Source organism: Carettochelys insculpta, chromosome 8 (genome assembly GCF_033958435.1).
Source record: "Carettochelys insculpta isolate YL-2023 chromosome 8, ASM3395843v1, whole genome shotgun sequence".
Classification (NCBI taxonomy): Eukaryota; Metazoa; Chordata; order Testudines; family Carettochelyidae; genus Carettochelys; species Carettochelys insculpta.
The window spans coordinates 50574106-50592767 of record NC_134144.1 but is presented as its reverse complement, the minus strand read 5'-3'; the positions used below and the strand labels follow the sequence as shown (position 1 = coordinate 50592767).

Here is an 18662-nt window from a genome sequence, read left to right as displayed (position 1 = left end):
GTCATTGGAGACTGAGCTAAATAGGAGGATCGGAAAAGCAGCCACAACTCTGTCCAGACTCAGCAAGAGAGTGTGGAATAACATCAAGTTGTACACCCACACCAAAATGCAAGTCTACAGAGCCTGCATCCTCAGCACCCTCCTTTACGGCAGCAAGTCTTGGACCCTGTACGTCTGCCAGGAAAAGAGGCTGAACGTCTTGCACTTGCACTGCCTCAGGAGCATCCTTGGAATATCGTGGAAGGACAGATTGCCTAACACCGCCGTCCTTGAGCAAGCTGGAATCCCAACCATGCACACCCTCCTCAGGCAGCGACGGCTCCGCTGGCTTGGCCACGTCCACAGGATGAATGATGGAAGGATCCCAAAAGACATCCTGTATGGCAAGCTAGCCTCTAGCAAAAGACCTCCCGGACACCCCCTACTGCACTACAAAGATGTCTGCAAGAGGGACCTCAGGGAGGTAGACATCGACCTGGACAGCTGGGAGGAGCTGGCAGACAATCGCAGCAGATGGAGGCAGGAACTACACAAGGGCCTTCAGAAGGGTGAGATGAGGATCAGACAGCTAGCAGAGGAGAAGCGAACCCACAGAAAGCACAGTAAGGACCTGCCAGACACCCATTACACATGCAACAGATGCAGCAAGGACTGTCACTCTCGTGTGCGCCTTCATAGTCACAGTCAGTGCTGCAAATGATGATTCCAAATGGAACTATGAAAGGCGCGATCCACAGTCTACGTAGACTGACGGATGCCTACTACTACTACTATGCTGATATAACTGCATCCATGCTAGGAGGTTGCTCTCATTTAACTAAATCTTTTTTTCCACTGAATTAGTTAAATCAATGCCAAAAGGGAGAGTAAAAGCAGCTCTTACTGACTAGGGAGTAATGTTACCAAGATTCAGGGGGAACCATGTCTAATCCTTAGGATCTTGTTTCATTAACATATATATCAGTAGTTTTCCAGGAGTAATATTCCTTCCTATTTTCTACTCTTCTGTCTCCTCTTGCATATAATTTTGACCTGTGATATTTATACATTGTGTTATCAATTTAATTTAGATGCAAGGGTTATATTTATACTTTGTTATGAAACTAATTAGATTGCACAGAAAAATTCCACAAAGGGATGCAAGGTCCTTTGCAGGACTGTGACCTAAGATCAGATTTATCCCTGGACTGGCTCACGTGCTGATACACTATCACATGGGAGGCCATTTGCCTCTACCTGATTTTGGTTTCCGTAAGGGGTTATTTGACCCCAGTCAGTGATATCTGTTCTAACACGTGCCCATCAATTTAACGCTTATGTGTCTTGCACAACTGCAGAATAAAAAGTGCATAGGGAAGCTCCAACCATACTTGTTCCTGTCCTGATGAGCCCTGTGATTACCCAAGTTTGCCAGGGTTGAGAAGCTCACATTTTGGTAATATTTATGTGTTATTAATATTTACCAGGTAAGGCCTATGCCAGTGCAACTAAGCCTCAGGCCTGGTCTACATTAGGCAATTAGATTGAATTTAGATGACGTTGGTTGATTTTCTAAGCAATCAGCCCACACTACAGAGTCCATTATGTGAACATTAAGGGCTCCTAAGCTCCTAAAGATGCATGTGTTGTACACCTTTCCCACCTATCCCATGCTGATGATGGTGAAATGACCATTTTGATCCACCAATGCTTGCAACACCATGGAGAAGTACTTCCTTGGTTTATGTACTCTGTGGCAAGGTGATCTGGCATCACCTCGCTGCAGTTAGGAAACCCTACCGTGGCAAAAACATCCACTATGTCCTGCACATTTCCCAGAGTCAGGGTATGTCTATACTTACAGGGGGATTGACCTGTTCAGGGTTCATCTTCAGAAGTTAGATTTCGCACATCTGGTAAAGTCAAATCTGGTAAAGTTCTCTGGGGTCAGCAGTTTACCCCCTGTGCTCCTCCCCTTGCAAGGAGTAACAGAGGTTGACAGAGAAATGCTCTCGTCGACCTCCTTCAGTGAGACACATCTTACAGTCAACTGCAATTGCTGTAGCTAGAACTGCATATCTGCAGTCAACTGTAAGATCTAGTGTAGATCAAGCCTTAACGTCCACCCTAGCAGAGGTTATTGATTGCCTTGACTACCTGGATGACAGCAGCCCCCACTGTAGACTTGTCCATTGACTGGTAGCTGTCTGGTGTTGCCAGCTTCCACAGGGCTATTGCCACTCACTTCTGAACTGTCAGAACAGGTCTCATTTTGGTATCACAGCGGTTCAGGGTGGGGGAAAGCAATTCACAAAGTTCCATGAAAGCAGCCTTATGCATGAAGAAGATTTGTAGCTACTGCTGGTTGTCTCATACCTGCAGAACAATGTGGTCCCACCAGTCTGAGCTTGTTTCATGGCACCAGAACCAGCACTCCATTATGTACTAAGCATCAAATGCAGACAGCATCTCCCCATTCCTTCTCTCTAGTGTTTCACATTCATGTATGTCTGTGTCCACCTCAGAGGTGTCATTGCTCTGAAGACTGTTTAGCCTCTGCACATACCATAGCACAATGCATGAGGTCCTCATACAGCAGTCTGAAGCTGAATGGGCTCCATGTTAGCCTTACAATGGCATCTGCAAGGATAGGAAAGAAGAGCACACAAACACTTTTTATTGTTGCTTTCCAAGGGGAGGGGGAGGAGGTAAGTGCACTATGGGTGGCTGATGAGACACACCCAGAAACATCCACACCACTGTTTCGTCCTGTCAGACACTGGGAGTTTAATCCACAACCCAAGGGGGCAGCAGAAACTGTGAGACAGGTACCCACACTGCATTGCTGATAAGGTTAAAGCTGCCCACCCTAATGGATATGCACTCCATCAACGTCATGTACCAGTGTAGCCATGCACCCTCGATTTTACAAAATCAGCATTAACAAATTCAACCTATCTTCCTAGTGTAGACATAGCATTAGATCAATAATGAATCAGAGTTCAAAGCTGTAAACCCCATAAGGCAATCTTCTTTTAAAACTGTAATACAAAATGGACACAAATGGTGCTTTGTAAATCATAAATATAATAATGTTTAATTAGGTTTATTGACTTTTTATATTTGAAACTGTTGGCAAAATGCTAATCTAAACAAAATCTCTGAATACTGTCAGTAAAATTTGTTGAAGATATTAACAATCTACTTGTAACTCTCTAAAATCTGAAGTCTTCTGGTTTTAGGGTTATAAAACAACCTCACTGAAGCAAACACTTGCAATACATTTTTATATACTATATTCAGAAAATATCTGTTATTCCTACAATACTGATGCCTGTTTGAGTATCCCAATAATCTTCCAAGCTTATTGTGAGCAATCATTAGAGAAAGTTGTGTTTCCATATAATTCAAGGAAAACAATTTGAAGGCACTAGTAAAAAGTTTATTTTTATTCCTAAAAATAAAGATAAACACAAAGAAATCTTTAAGATCATATTGACAGCTCTGCTATAATTTTCAGTTCATGTGGCAATATAATTAAAGTTTTCAATGAGCTGAGCCAGGTGGAACTCCAACCTGTAGAACAAGTTGAGTTTGAATGTTCTGTTATAGAAGACTATAAAAACAACAAATAGGGCCATTGCAAGACTTAATTAATTGTCTGCAAATCATTCTGATGTCCTCGAATAAAAAGCAGCATACAAAGTGTTGCCACATGTTCTGATACTTCCACAGTTCCATGACCTAATATTCAGTTTTACTTTTCAAGGCTTCCCAACAAAATGTCAACCGGTGAGCCCTTTGGGGTAAATAATGTCTCTTTAGTAAGTGTTTGTGTTTACACTGTATTGAGCGCAACAAGATACCAGCCTTTGACAGGGATCTCTAAGACACTACAGTACAAACAAATAATGATTTTTAAAATGTGTATGCTTTTGCCCTTGTTAATTTAAGGTGATGGTTGACCAGCTCTGTCATTTTAATTCCTGTTTATCCAGTGCATGCAACTCAGGCTGTCTTCGTTCACATTTCCTCCAACTTCATGGACAACGTTATTCAACTCTGGCCTTGAGGTATCACTTCTGTAAGTGAAGGGGTAGCCCTGCATGAACATATTCTTTCAACCTTTCAAAACCAGAATCTCAGTCCACACTATCAAAAAAGCTGAAATGAAAACAGCTCAGAAAACATAGCAGAACTCCACAGTCAGCCTATGTATACCTAGGGATTCATCCAGGGCATGGGACACATGTTTTGTTAGAGTTTCATTGGTGTGAAAAGGAACTCCATTGTTACCCATGTGAGCACTGGCCACAAGAGTAATTGACTCTGTACAGCAGTGTTTCCCAATTTTATTTGCATACATAGCCCTTTTAAACTCAAAATAATTTTGCAGAACCCCTAATAACAATCTTAGCCTCCCCCCCAGCCCCAGCCGCACCCACTCATCCCCAGGATTAACCTGCCTCAGTCCCAACCCATCCCCTGGGACTAACCCATCCACCCGAAGAGGTCCCCAGCCTAATCCCACCTGAACAAACTCTGCCCAAGTTAGCTCCTCCTGTTACCTCACCCAACTTGGTGGATGAGCCTGTCTTAGCCACCGCTGCTCCTCCAACTCTAGTCCCAAGGGCCCGATTTCATTGGCTGGCCTAAGGGAACGTGAGAGGCCAATCACAACCTCATTCTTGTGAGGATGCAGGAACCACAGGACCCGTCTGGCTCTCCTTCCAGATAGCCAGTGGAACCTCCTGCCCTGTCCCATTGTGCACATACCAGCTACTTTATGAATGAGGGGCTCTCTGTGGCTCCCTTGAAATAATAGAACTTAATTCAGTTGGTTTAACAGTCAGATCCTTCCTGCTGCCCTGCCAACCATTAAACCAATTAAATTTAGTTCTACTGTTTCAGTGGCACCAGGGTAAGGAGCTGCAAAGGAGTCAGCGGTGGCAGCGTCCGGAGCTGCAAATGAGCCTTTAGAGCCACACGCAGCTCTGGAGCTGCAGGTTGCCGACCCCTGATCATTTTCTCACAGAACCCAGGGTTACACAAAACACCATTTGGGAAATGCTGCTGTATAGAGTCATCTGAAAGGACACCTCAGAGAACCATTGCACCTTTTGACCTCACCATCTGTCTGCCTGGCTGTATCCACTTGTTGCCTCTTATAAGCTGTGTCTACACGTGCACGCTACTTTGAAGTAGCGGCACTAACTTCGAAATAGCGCCCGTCACAGCTACACGCGTCGGGCGCTATTTCGAAGTTAACTTCGATGTTAGGCGGCGAGCCATCGAAGTCGCTATCCTCATCAGGAGATGGGGATAGCGCCCTACTTCGACGTTCAACGTCGAAGTAGGGACCGTGTAGTCATTGCGTGTCCCACAACTTCGAAATAGTGGGGTCCGCCATGGCGGCCATCAGCTGAGGGGTTGAGAGACGCTCTCTCTCCAGCCCCTGTGGGGATCTATGGTCACCGTGGGCAGCAGGCCTTAGCCCAGGGCTTCTGGCTGCTGCTGCTGCAGCTGGGGATCCATGCTGCAGGCACAGGGTCTGCAACCAGTTGTCGGCTCTGTGGATCTTGTGTTGTTTAGTGCAACTGTGTCTGGGAGGGGCCCTTTAAGGGAGCAGCTTGCTGTTGAGTCCGCCCTGTGACTCTGTCTGCAGCTGTGCCTGGCACCCTTATTTCGATGTGTGCTACTTTGGCGTGTAGACGTTCCCTCGCAGCGCCTATTTCGATGTGGTGCTGCGCAACGTCAAAGTTGAACATCGACGTTGCCAGCCCTGGAGGACGTGTAGATGTTATTCATCGAAATAGCCTATTTCGATGTTGCTACATCGAAATAAGCTACTTCGATGTAGGCTTCACGTGTAGACGTAGCCATACTTAGATAGTTCTTGACCTAAGGGCTTGCAATCTTTATTGTTCTGTGTTTATACCCAGCACAATGGCATGCCGGTCTGTGACTGGGGGATCATGGTCCCATCACAATACAAATAATAACAACTAACTAAGGCCTAACTCCTTCAAGCCAAAAAAAAGATAAATGGTTGGCACCAGGAGTTTCCTGAGAGTACAGAGGTGGAACAGGAAGGCTGAATTGAAGCAGCAATATAGAGCAATTTTAAGGACCCCCCACCAGGACACAGTGCAGACATAGATACTCTTGCCTGGGATCCCCATCTCTGCCACCTTCTGGGTTGTATCACTTGATAGCAGGAATTACAAAGACTTGCCACACATTTCGGAGGCTGCTGGGAGAATAGCTCCATGTACATCTCCACGAGGGCCAAGTCAGCCATCAAGAAGCAACATACAGCAGCCTGCACAATCGCACAGTATATTTTCATTGTAATAAAGGTGTGGACTAGCTCAAGTTAACTATATTGGATTAAGAATAACTGTGAAGACCACATGATTTTTAACTTGGGTTAGAAGCATGAGTTTGGTGCACATTCCCTTGTAGAATTTAACCTGAGTTAAAAGCCAAGCGGTTGTGTCTTGATTATACTTAAACAAATCTATCTAACTCAAATTAAGAACACTCCTTTTTTTTTCTTCAGTTCAGAAATATCCCTAGCAATGTTCCCTGTAAGATGAGCACTTGGGCAGCTGTCCAGGAGAGAGTCGGGTACTGTCAAAATGATTAGCAGAGTGTCCACAGCCAGCCACAGTAGGCAGCTAGTGCTTCTCTTGGCGGTGCACATCCACACACACCTTGGTGCACAGAAATTTTTTTTTTGCCCATGGATGGAAAAAAATTTAGAGGGAACCCTAGTAAAGTTGGGGCAAAGGACCTGTTAGTGGAGTGGGAGAAAGTGATTATGAAGATTCTACAATCATTTGGGCATATGCCCCACTCTGAGAAGCAGAGCCCTTCATGCTGTTGAAAGATTTGGTTGGAACACCAATGGATAACTCCATGTTACTCTCATAATTTTACTCTGAATTTTGATATATTTGACATATATTTTCCCTGAAGCCTCAATTCTTGGATTCACGTGATTATTGGAATGCGAGCATTTACTTAGAAAGTTTCTGACTCTGAGGTTGCAGAGAAAAAATTGAAAACACATACCTATAAAGCACAAGAAGAATAAAATAACATTTATTGACTTAAAAGTCACAAGTTTTTAGACAATATCAGGATTATGATTCTGTGGCTTTACCAGCTTTCTAAAGTTCTTGGGAAGGCAGGGGATGGTTGGAACAGTAATTGGGTGACTGAAGGCAGATTCTTGTTCCTCACAACTGTACAGGTGGAAGGCTTCCAAGAAAACATCTGAGGCCAGCTATGGCCTTAATGAGGAAAAATTAAAAATAATACAAAACAACTAACACCAGCAGGAAGGAAGGAACAAACGAAGCTGCCCTTCTCCCCTTTCTACTGCTCCTTCCCTCCCCACTCTGAAACTAGAACTGCTCCTGGGAAAATCTGGATGGAGATTTGGTTTTCTTACTGGTAAACATCAATAAACGTCCATTTCACCATACACCTGCAAACCCTCTCACCCAGATATCCATGGCTAATAATGTACAGGGATTCAAAGTAGTAAGAATGCCACTGGATTTTGAAAGTATCTGCCTCGAGTATTTTGAAGTACCATTGACATCTTGAGTCTTAACAGCTACAAATGTGAACTCTCTGTACTGGACATCCACTATCATAAGAAACTCTCCTCTGACCTACCCCATAATTAGCAACTGCAAACACTGTATCGATTTCAAAAGGCTTAACAATATGCATTCTTCTCCGCCAAAACTACTACAACAAAAAGCCAGGGTGGGGGCGCCCGAGGATCACCGGGACAGCGCACGGAGGCTGCAGAGCCTGGGCAGAGCTCTGACACCACAGACAACAGTGATATGGGTGCTGGAGGGGCAGGGGGCTTATCCTCTCTTCTGGCTGCACTTGAATCAGCGGACAAGGCGTGAAGGGGAGAGAATAACTAAGCATGGGTGGGGAGCAAGTAAAGGCGGGGCCTGGTAGAGGAGGGGCAACCGGGCAGGAAAAAACGACTCGTGAGGGAAAGCGGTTAGGAGCAAGCGCGGACTCACCCGACAAACAAGGGAGCGCGCGCAGGTACGAGGCGCAGAAGAGCTCCTCGCGCACAAGGGGCCGCCGGAGCCCCGCCCCACTCGGGAAGGCGAGGCCTTGTGTTCAGCCCTGAGTGGTTCCGAGGGCTGTCAATTGGGGCCCACTGGCTCACGCATCGAGTCGCGCGACAGGCTGCCGTGATTGGGGGAAGAGGGGGAGGGGAGCGAGGCGAGGAAACAAAAACAATCGCCCGGGCACCGCCATCTTGGGTTCGTTCTGCACACCACACGGTGAATGGGTAGATATGAAATTACCACAGGCGAACAGCAAGAGCAGCAGCACGGTACGGAGGGCTGGTCGGACCTGCCAGCCGGACGCTGGGGACAATAAAACCGGCTTTTTTCTCTGCCGCTCAGACAAAAGTCCCGGTCTTGGCCTTTCCTTATCGCCGACCCCTAAACTCCGCTCCTGGGGGGGCAAAGTTGGTGTCTGTCGCGCCGCCTGGGAGACGAGAGTGTTGGAGCAAGCGGCAGTTTCCCCAGAGTCGGGAGCGAGCTGGGGACAGAGCTAGGGGAGGGGGAGAAGAGGGGATTCCCCTCCCCCCTTTTCAACCCTTTGGCCGGGGCTCGCCTGCTCCGTGGTGTGGGAGGCACAAGGAGAAGGCAGCAAGAGTTCACCAGGCTTTCAATCCGCACCCCCAGCCTCCGAGGAGTTTTTCTTCTTAAGAAAGCAAAAGTTCGACTGAGCGGAGAATTGTCCAGGCGTCTCTAAGTGTGACCACGTTGGAGGCGCAGAGGAAAATGTGTTCGTGAAGAGTTGGGGGGAGTGTGCATCGAACGGAAGAGTCACAAGTCCCGCATACAGGAGGAGGAAAGCTGTCACGAGCGTAGCAAACGCGGAGATACGGGGCGCATCCAACCATACGTATATAATATTGATACCCTCTCCACCACCCCAGAAGCGGAATTTTCCTGGAAGCTCAGCAATCAAGGAAGAAGAGACTTGCCACGGGCCCATAGATCGCCCCTGCAGCTGGATACCTTTTCCCCCATCACTCTTCGAACACCAAATATAGCCTCTTAGAGGCAATTCTTAAAGTAGTTTGAAATTCAGTGTAGAGGCAAGAATGTCTGAAATGTACAGCCTGTGTTGAACGGAGGATCGCGAAAGTAACTGGGGAGTGGGAGGAGAGAAGGGAAAACGTGCGCCTTTCATTGAGTGGAGAAAGGAAGCCCAGAGATTTCTCTTTTTGGAAGTGTAAAGGCTTGGTTGTTACAAAGCTATTGTTTCTCCTCCCATCCTTAGTTTTATGGTCAGTTTACATCTCCCAGCATTATTGAAGTAAACGTCAATGTTGCCCACGTGTGGCTGGTAAGTTTTATAAAGAAAATGGCAAGTTTACTATCCCCTCTCTTAATGTTTTTTGACTTTTGAAACTGAGGTGGGACTGCTTGCTCAAACACTACATGCATAAGAAGATTGAGGCAGAAATATATTGTTTACTGATTTCAGTACAATTTGCGTGGTTCCAGCAAGACGGGGGATACTTTACAGAGCTTAAAGTGCGGGGGGGAAGAAGGTGAACTGGCTTCAGAGAGACTTGGTTCTTCTCCTAAAAGACGATTTCCACTCTTGACATTTTATGGATTCTTAACCTGTATTTTCTGAATTGCATTTTTCCACCGTTTGTTCAGAAGCCAAATGACACGTATATTTTAAAATGCTTCTCCAAATACATACATCTCGGTACGGTGGAGTGCACTAGAAGGAATTCTAGGGGCAATCAGTATCTAAATAAATCTGATATTGTTTTGTGAACACTCAACTCCAGATATGTTGATCTATATTGCTTTATAACAGTTAAATTTAAAGGTGGATTTTTTTTTCTGTTTGGAAGAACGAGGAAAGTCGATAGTAGGAACACTACCTATATGTTCTAACTGTATTTCGAAAATGGGAGCTGCTACCAAGTTGGCCTTCGCTGTTTTTCTGATTTCTTGTTCTTCAGGTAAGTAAACTTATTTTGGTCACTTTAAAGGTATCATGGGCCCGAAGTTTGTGGAATTGTCACTATTTGCAAACTTCAGCTAGCTGTATCTTTTTTAGTATATTTGACTTGGATTATAGTTTCTCGTTGAGGGTGATTAGTAGTTTGATGTGATAAAATAGTTATAGATGACAACTTTGATGATAGCAGCTATTATGTTTATCCTAAAATACCACAGTTCAACACTTATGATGCATGTAGTCTGTAAACTTAATGCACAGCAGAAATAATGGAGTATCTTTAAAAGTAATCATTTACATTGTTATCATAATTTGAGTATTGTCATTTTAAAAAAGTCAAGAAAATACAGCGTGAACAAGACTCATCTCTAACTTCATTTAGATTTTATTTTGGGGGTACTCAGTGGTAAGCTTTCAGTATGTTTAAAATAGTTACTGCTCTGAAAACACTGAGTGCTATATGCAGAGGGAGTTTTGTGTGTATGTGTACAGTATCAAGAGAATGAAGTAATCTTTAAATCACTATCTAGATATGGCAAACATCTAACTTATTTTTTTTTAGTTCTCTAGTACATGGCCTTGTATGTCACTTTAGGATATAAAAGTACACTTTTTTTTTTTTTTAAAATTTTTCTTTCCCAGTTCTGTGGAACAAGGTGGTCAAAGAACTGTTTAGGCTAATAGAATTATTTTTCATTCAAACAACCATTGTTTGAAAAACACTTTAACTTATCCTATCAGAGAGATCCTGTGATCCATTGATCTTTAAGTAGTGTAACAGGTTTTATTTTTCTTTGTTTTACAACTTGTTGTAGACTAACTTACGTTTTTACTTATTCCTTTTCTGCAGTGTGTGCAAAAGTAAAATGATATAGCATTCTTTTACATGTGATTTTACAGCTGATCTTAGTTTACCCCATTTCCATTTTGTTTTCTTACCTGGGTGGCTAGTTTTTTGTAACAAAGGCCTTTTAAAAAATAGAAACTGGTAATATATAGAATTTTGCTGAATGATACGTTTTCTTGTGGTTATTAAATGGATGCAGTCTAGTCTTGTGTCTGTAGTGTTATTGATCAGTTCTGTGTGGGCTGAATGTGCTGTGAAATGGCGATCACTGCCAGAGATTAACCAAAAGAATTACATCTGTTAAAACAGAAGAACAGCAGAACTTGTTTAAGACAGCATGATTCTTCTCAATAGCAGCAAAACATGCCATTTTTTTAACTAAATCATGATGGCTTATTTTGAAGTAGTTAAAGCCCTTCTTGAGAGCTATACTATGGAAATCTATTACTTTTTAATTTAAATAGGTCTATTTTTCAGAGGGTTTTTTAAGTGAATTGTTCTTGAGTTCAGGAATATTTTCTAAAGGGGATTCTTTTAGATTGTTGCATTTTTAAAGGGCTTCTTTTCATGCAGTCTCTCTACATATTTTTTCTTTTCTGGTTGCCATTCCCCATCTTACTAGCATGCCTGATGATAGGGCAGCGTAGTCCTTTCTTAGGAACCTACTTGCTACTCAATCAAAAGCATCTTTGAGCCACACAGTATAAAATCATACTTGAGTATTTCTAGTCTTCATTGTTCTTGGCAGCAGTAGACTGAAATTGAATATTAATTTTGTTCATAACAGTGGCAGTAACTTATATTAGGCCAGCATGAAGCTGGTTAAAATATTATGGAATGCATTTCATAGCAGTTGTAAAATATTATTGCCTTTCGGTTATTGTTGAGGGTCATAGCAAATATTTCTGTGTAACTGCCAAATAGTTCAGAGTTAATGAGGTATTCTTGAAATGGTTGTGTACATAGACAAAAATACATAACTAGAAATGTGAGTCTTTTCAGTTGAGTTTGACTGCTTACACTTGTTACTATGATACATCAAATTGACATGATCAGCACAAAACACTATATCTGCCTGTGTGTTCATGTTGTATAATTTTAAAACTCTGAAGTTAGAATTATTTTTTTTCCAATAATGTAGATAGAAGTATATTTCTGCCTTAACCTTTTTAAAGTCTCTGGGAAGAGACTTACAACTTAATTTGTAAAGCTTTTATTTGGTATTTCTGCCTTGTGGTGGTTAGTAGCCAGTTCCTACTAATGTGTGTGTACTCCAGTATTTTAGTTTAAGCATTCACTCAAGTTACTTGCACGCCACTTCATCACAATCATCTGTCTGTGTTCAAATGAAAATATCATTTATCGTAAGAGATTTTGAGGGGATCTGCAATTTCAGGGCATTTTGTGTCTTATTTGGGTTCCCTTACTACTTATAAATCAGTCAAACTCCATCTGTTTTTACTGAAGAAACAAATGTCTTTCTCTCATCATGCCTCCTCATCAGTACAAACCACAGAGGGTGAAATGGAAGCTAAATTGGAAAATCTAGAATACCTTGGTCAAAGTTGGCAATGGTCCACTAACATGCTATATGTATACTTGATTCAGCAGCGTTTAGAAAACCGAAAATGAGGTAAAACAGGACCTTATAGCACTTAGGTACACTTGCTGTGTGCCTCCATGTTAGTGGAACAAGAAATAAAAAAAGCTATGCTCTTGTAACAAACTTTTTTGTTTAATTTAGTGGAATTTACAGTTTGTTCAGAAAAGAGGGAATTGTGCCTCTCTCCCCCCTTTTTTTGCTAGAAAAACAAAAAAGTAGTAAAGTAGCACTTTAAAGACTAACAAAAGTTTATCTTGACATCAAGAATGCTAAGACTGTTCTTAGTTTTCTGGTATGTTTTGAAGCGCATGTACTTTCGTGCTTTTCTCTCCCCTTTTAACAGCAGGGGAGTGGTTAACACTTTCTGTGGGCTTCCTTTATGATATGAAATCACTGGCAATATTAATAAAAAAGTGATTTGTTTTCCCACACATTGGTGAACTCCCCCACCCCCTTTCTTCACCCATGGTTTAGTTTTCACTGTTTTGGTTGCTTGCAATGAAGTAATTTCACTAATTCTTCAGCTTTGAGTCTCCCTTTTTTTTTTTTAATTGATAGGATTTAAATTGCTATTTTTCTTTTTCTTGAAGGCTGCCTTAGGCATGCCGGAAAAGCAAGCAACTGAGTGCAGATCACTCTGGTTTTGGAAAGGTTCTTGTGTTTCAGTGACAATGGTAGGTGTAAAATTATTCTGTAGTAAGGCTTGGACTACACTAGGAAAATACATCGATTTCAGATACGTAGTTGGAGCCATGGCAATTGTGCGGGTAGAATCAACTTATCTGAAATTGACTTGCCTGCCCATGCTTGCTGAGGAATCTTGATTGGAGAGATTCTCCCATCAATCTCCCTTACTCCCTGCTATCCGAGGATAGGTCAATCTCGCACTTCCCAACCAGGTGCATGAAATCAATCTCCAGAACATCAACCCTGAGTGGGTTGGTCTTCTGGGTAATGTAGTCATGGCCTAAGAAAATACCTTTTGGTGTTCTGTTGTAGAGACTTCTCTTCCTCCCCAGCCTCTTAGTAAAAGTTAAAACAATTTTTTTCAGATATTGATGAAATACTAAAAAGAGTCTAATACTCAAAGATTTAGAGGCACAATGTTAGCTATCCTTGAAGAGTAGAAGAAAATTGCATGCAATTAGATTTTACTAGTGAGTAGAACTTTTCAGACTTTCTTGCCCCAGATAACTATGGCAGTTCTTAAGGATCCTGCCAACAGTTCAGGATCATCTTTTTATTAACTTCATTTCAAGGGTGTACTCCCACTAAGGAATTGGTGGTTAGTAGTTGAACCCCCCGTAAGTGTGTCACTGTAAAATAAAATGTTAAAACACTTCAAAGATGTACTGTACAGACTTATAAAAGCAGTATCAAGCTCTCATTTATGCATAAAAGAGCAATTGCAGCACAGATTTGGCTTTTTAGTTCACAATGCTCTTTGCACACAATGCTCTTTGCAACACTGAGAGCCCTGTTGTAACCTTTTATGATAGTTTTCACACCTGGCTACAGACAGACAAATATGTCTATAAATTAATCCAGGGTAGGGTTGTAACCTTACATTTTTTTAGCTGAACTATAACATCAACAGTACAGTAAAGTTTGGGAGGAAGATCTCACGTAATGTTTTTTGCTAATAATTTTAAAAACAAGTCCGTATGAGATATGGGTACAATTTTACAATCATGGTAACAGCTGTGTTTAAAACCTGCAATATTGTTCTGGGATAACTGCTTAGCAACTGTTTAGTGAATGGGGTTTTAGCTAGTAGCGTTCTACTACGTATCTGCTACAGACAGGTTTTAGTAAGAACTGCTGGAGAATCATTGTTACATGTGCCTAGTGTTGTGGAAGCATCTCTGTTTTGAGGCTACAGCATTGTCATACTATTTTTGCAGCCGCAAAAGGTTAAGCCTCTCTCAATCCTTGTATATGGGGCTTGATAGCTTTTAGCTGTTTTTAAATACTTTGCTTCAACATCTAAGTGCTGTTCCTGCTCTTGATGCCAAAAAATTCCAGAAATTCCTTAGGACTTCATGAAACAACAACTTTTAACCTTTCTTAGCATATTTGACTTTGCTGCCAACCTCACAAGTTAGAAATCAGCATGGGTGTTTTTCTAAAGCGATTGCTTTTCCTACATCTCACATGAAAAGGCCCTCACTTTTTCCATTAAAACCTTGTCATCTAAACAGTGTGACTAGGGTCTCATTCTTTGGAGCTTATTTCACTCTGAACTAGATGTTCTTTCTGAATCGCTATTATGTCTCTTCCCTTTGAGTTCATAAAGCTGCACAATAGCATCGAAGTATTTTACTTTACATGGAAGATGTGGGAGACAGATCTATTGGGAAGAAATAGGCATGTCTATCCATTTGGAGAACTATCTGACTTAGCACTAAAGATTTTAATGTTTTTTTCCTGGATGAGTTAGTATGGGGTGCGAAAAGTCAGTAATAAACTTGGATCATACAGTGAGTATTCTGGAGTGGGTTGGGGAGGACACCTCTCCGTCCCTTAAATTTGCTTGAATTAGTCTGTTGTTAGATCACAGGGAACCCCATGCCTCCCAAACAAGCAGTAGATGGTGGTTTAGCATCCAGAAAGTATTCTTCAAAAGGAACATCTGTTAAATGAGATCAACGCACTTTCAAATCTGTATCATTCGTATTTACTTTGCGATACTTCAGTAACACCTTTTGATTGCTCTGTAAGGGACCCTTTGATGCACACTTCCTGTTCTTTCCATATGGAAACAAGTAATGTTGACTCAGAGTGACCCAGTATGACTTAATTCGCAGTTATTTTCCTCCTCCATGGTGCTGAACAAACTTACTTTTGCCAGTTGGTAAAATAGATGCCATCCCACAGAAATTGCAGGTTTAAGATCATATTGCTCGGATTCCTAAACATCCATAGCTAGAAATGGAGGACATATGTTAATCCAAATACTTAAATTCATGAAAAATGTACTATTGCAACAACTAATATGGGTATGTGCTGAGATACCACTCCAAAATAGTTAACAATATAATAGACTATTACTTGGCTACAAGGAGCTAAATAGAGGGAATATTCATGGAATAGAGTTCCATAAATTGTTTATTTAGCAGAGTCATCGGAAACACATTTTTGAGCACAGCTAAAGCAAGGACTTTTTTTGCACCCACAGCTCAATCTTCTGCCTCCATACCCCAGAGTCTGAAATAGGAGCAAGAAGCGTCTTAGTGTGCTCTTTCCTCCCCTTCTGCCCTCCCTGAGCTGCTGAAATGGAGCTAGTATTTATTGTCAATATGCTGCTGTTGATCATGTCATTGGGGGAAAAAAGGCTTTTTTGTATTGACTTCCAGTTAGTAGAGGTCAGATTTTGAAGTTTTATGCCCTTTCTAAAATCTTGAGGAAGGAAGGGACTCCCTCCCCCAGCTCAGTCTTTGGCTTCCATACCCCAGAGTCTTCTGGAAGCTCTGTTCCATTTTTCAGACAGGGACCCTGCAAAGCTGGGGCAGTTTTGTACTCATCTATTTTTAGCTCCCTGCATCCTCTCCTCTGCACTTTTTTTTTTTTTTTTAAGGCTAATCCTTTCTGTCCCTGATATCAGTGCTTCATTTTAATTTTTTTCCTATGTGACATCATGAGGATGGCATATGAACAATTTTACTATTCTCAGTAGACTTCTGAATAGCAGCAGTGTATCCAGGAGTCTTTATTACCTTATTCATTATGAGCAGCAAGCAGCCAGTATGCTGAAACTTTATGCAGTTCAGGAAAGTAATGTTGCATGGGTTTGTAAGGTTACTTCAGCATTCCTAAAGGCTCGATGGTCTTTAAAAATCAAGGATGAAGTTCTGCTGAAACTTGTGGCTAAACGTCTGAGTCCTTTCCTGATGGTCACTGTCAAATGAGTGAGATTTTTCTGGCTTTTGTTTTTCCTCCAAGAGGTTCCTCTTTAAGCCTCATTACGATTAAGTAGGCTGTTATGTGATTCCCACATTTTTCCTTCTTTCTCAACTTTTGTACCTCCCCCTTCCCCCACCCCCCAAAGTGATTGATTGGCTAAGAGTTATTGATGGTTGTTTGTTAGTTTGGCTTTTTTAGATGTAGGTGACTCTGCGCCCCCTGCCCCCCCAGAAGAAAAACACACTAAAAACAAACACTAGGAGTCTGGATTTTTTTAGGTTTTACTCTCCCCTACCCCCCACACCAGGGGGAAAAAAAGACATTTTACCACTTTTTGTGCAGGAGAGATAAATATGGAGTATTGGAAGTTGTTAGAACTCTTTCCTGATTTAAAAAAAATGAAAAAGTAGGCTGTCATCCATGATTACTAAATGGATGCCTAGTTCAATAATCTGTCATATTTGTTTACTCATTGCTCTTAGCCATGGCTTCTTTTTTCTTAGTGTATCCAGTGTTGAGATAGACATGGACAAAAGTCCTGTGCTCTTCTGTTGTCTGTTATATAAAATACAATATAAGCTGCGTATGTAACTTTCAGTTGCAAAATTCCTCCACTTATGAGCCTGATTGCTATTTAATCACTGTTTCCTTATTTTAAGTCTGTCACTTCAGAGTAATGACTTGAAATTGGAAGGGTAACTTCCTTTTTGAAATCAACATCTAAAACCTGCAGACCTAGTCCACACCCTCCCTTTTGTGATCTTCTACGTTGTGACTCTATTCATGACTGTCAGCTTAGAGCTACGCTAGTTATGTCCTGATCTACTGCTGGCGTAAGGTGAAACCAAACTAAAATATCACCTGTTTATTAAATTTTTCCAATCAAACTTTTGGCTACACATTTTTGATTAAGAAACTACATACTGGCTTGACCTAACCCATTCAATTGATCTACTTTTCTGAGTAAGAGAGATTAAGGTGGAAAAAGAGTCTCTCCAGACTGAGGCATCTGTATCTCAAAAACATAAATTCACGTGGTGTTTTTTTTAATTTAGTTATCAATAACTTGGGGTCTGAAAGGCTGATCAGGCAATTGTAGTAGTCTGTCTTTATATTTTAAAACATTGCAGATAATTTTTTCTTTTGAAGCATCCCTGAATACTTGAAATATAGTCAACTTTTGAAAGTGTTAACTTAGGTATTATGTATGTCCCTATTTTCCTTCCAGATGCTGTGCTTTTAGAATTATTTTAATAACCATAAAGATGGAAGACTTTTTCTATGGGAAAGATAAGAGCAAACAAGGAATGGTTTGACTGACGAGAACAGTAGTTCCCAAACTTTTAGGCATCATGCCCCCCTCTTGATTTTTGAGAAACCCTCGCACTATGCCTTCTTCACCATCATCTAACCCTACTTATAACAAAACAAACACACAAACTTGATATAAAAATGTTTCTTAAAATTAAAAATAAGCACACAGTTTTTTTTCTCGGACTCTTGCGGATGCGTCGCTGGCCGCCCACCCAAGCCCCATGAATCGCCCACCCAAGCCCCTCCGCTCCCACAAAGTCAGGCACCACCAGCCCCCCACACTTATCCCATCCCCCCTTATCCAAGCAAGACACACCCCCCCAGCCCTCCATTTCACTCCACCCCCTTCACCGGCTACCTGATTTTTATAGCAGCTGCACGGGGTCATCCAGGTACAATGGCAGGGGCTGAGAGCCAGAAGCAAAGGTCAGCTCTTTCTTCAGGTGGGGAGATTGATGGGGTGCAATTAGGTCACATCACAACCTCCCCCCTCCTTGAATTTCTTCATTCCCCTCCCCAAGGGGCTTTTAAAAAGTCTGCTTGCATACTTACTTGATGGAATAATTTTGGTCTCCTGCATTCATTAATGTAAGTTGTATTTAATACATAGGTCATGGCATACACTGAGAAAAGTTAATTAATTCTCATAATCCATACTTAACTTGTGGTGGTCTGTATAAACACAAGTAAAATATGAAATTATGAGCAAGTCCATATCTGTCTGAATTGTGGGATGATCCTCAAATAATTGCAGCTAAATTGAGAAGAAAACATGGAAAATCACGGAAAGTTACTTTTCCATGATTGTGGTGATCTGGAAAAGTTACAGCAGACTTACTTGTTTAAAGAAAATTTTCTGGAACAATATAAATGCCCAACTGTTATGCCTGTGGATTTTTTAAAAATTTTGATAACCAGATAATTTAGTGTAACTAGATGGTCATAACCAGAGGGGCAGCCACGCAATGTGCA

The 18662-nt window shown here is 41.8% G+C and overlaps 1 protein-coding gene and 1 long non-coding RNA gene across 3 annotated transcripts in view; one reads left to right on the top strand and one right to left on the bottom strand.

The window, feature by feature from the left end:
* The window catches only part of LOC142017248 (uncharacterized), a 320766-nt gene extending 312633 nt beyond the window's left edge, over positions 1 to 8133 (bottom strand). For both annotated transcript variants that reach the window (XR_012646492.1, XR_012646494.1), the window contains exons 1-2: positions 8037 to 8133; positions 2546 to 2619 (exon numbers count right to left, since the gene is read on the bottom strand). This is a non-coding gene — a long non-coding RNA (uncharacterized LOC142017248). The remainder of the gene's footprint in view (positions 1 to 2545; positions 2620 to 8036) is intronic.
* A 186-nt stretch (positions 8134 to 8319) lies between these two features.
* ACVR2A (activin A receptor type 2A) overlaps positions 8320 to 18662 on the top strand; it is a 110856-nt gene continuing 100513 nt past the window's right edge. The window contains exon 1 of the mRNA XM_075002099.1: positions 8320 to 10024. Within this exon, the coding sequence (XP_074858200.1) occupies positions 9970 to 10024 (55 nt within the window). The 5' untranslated portion in view covers positions 8320 to 9969. The remainder of the gene's footprint in view (positions 10025 to 18662) is intronic.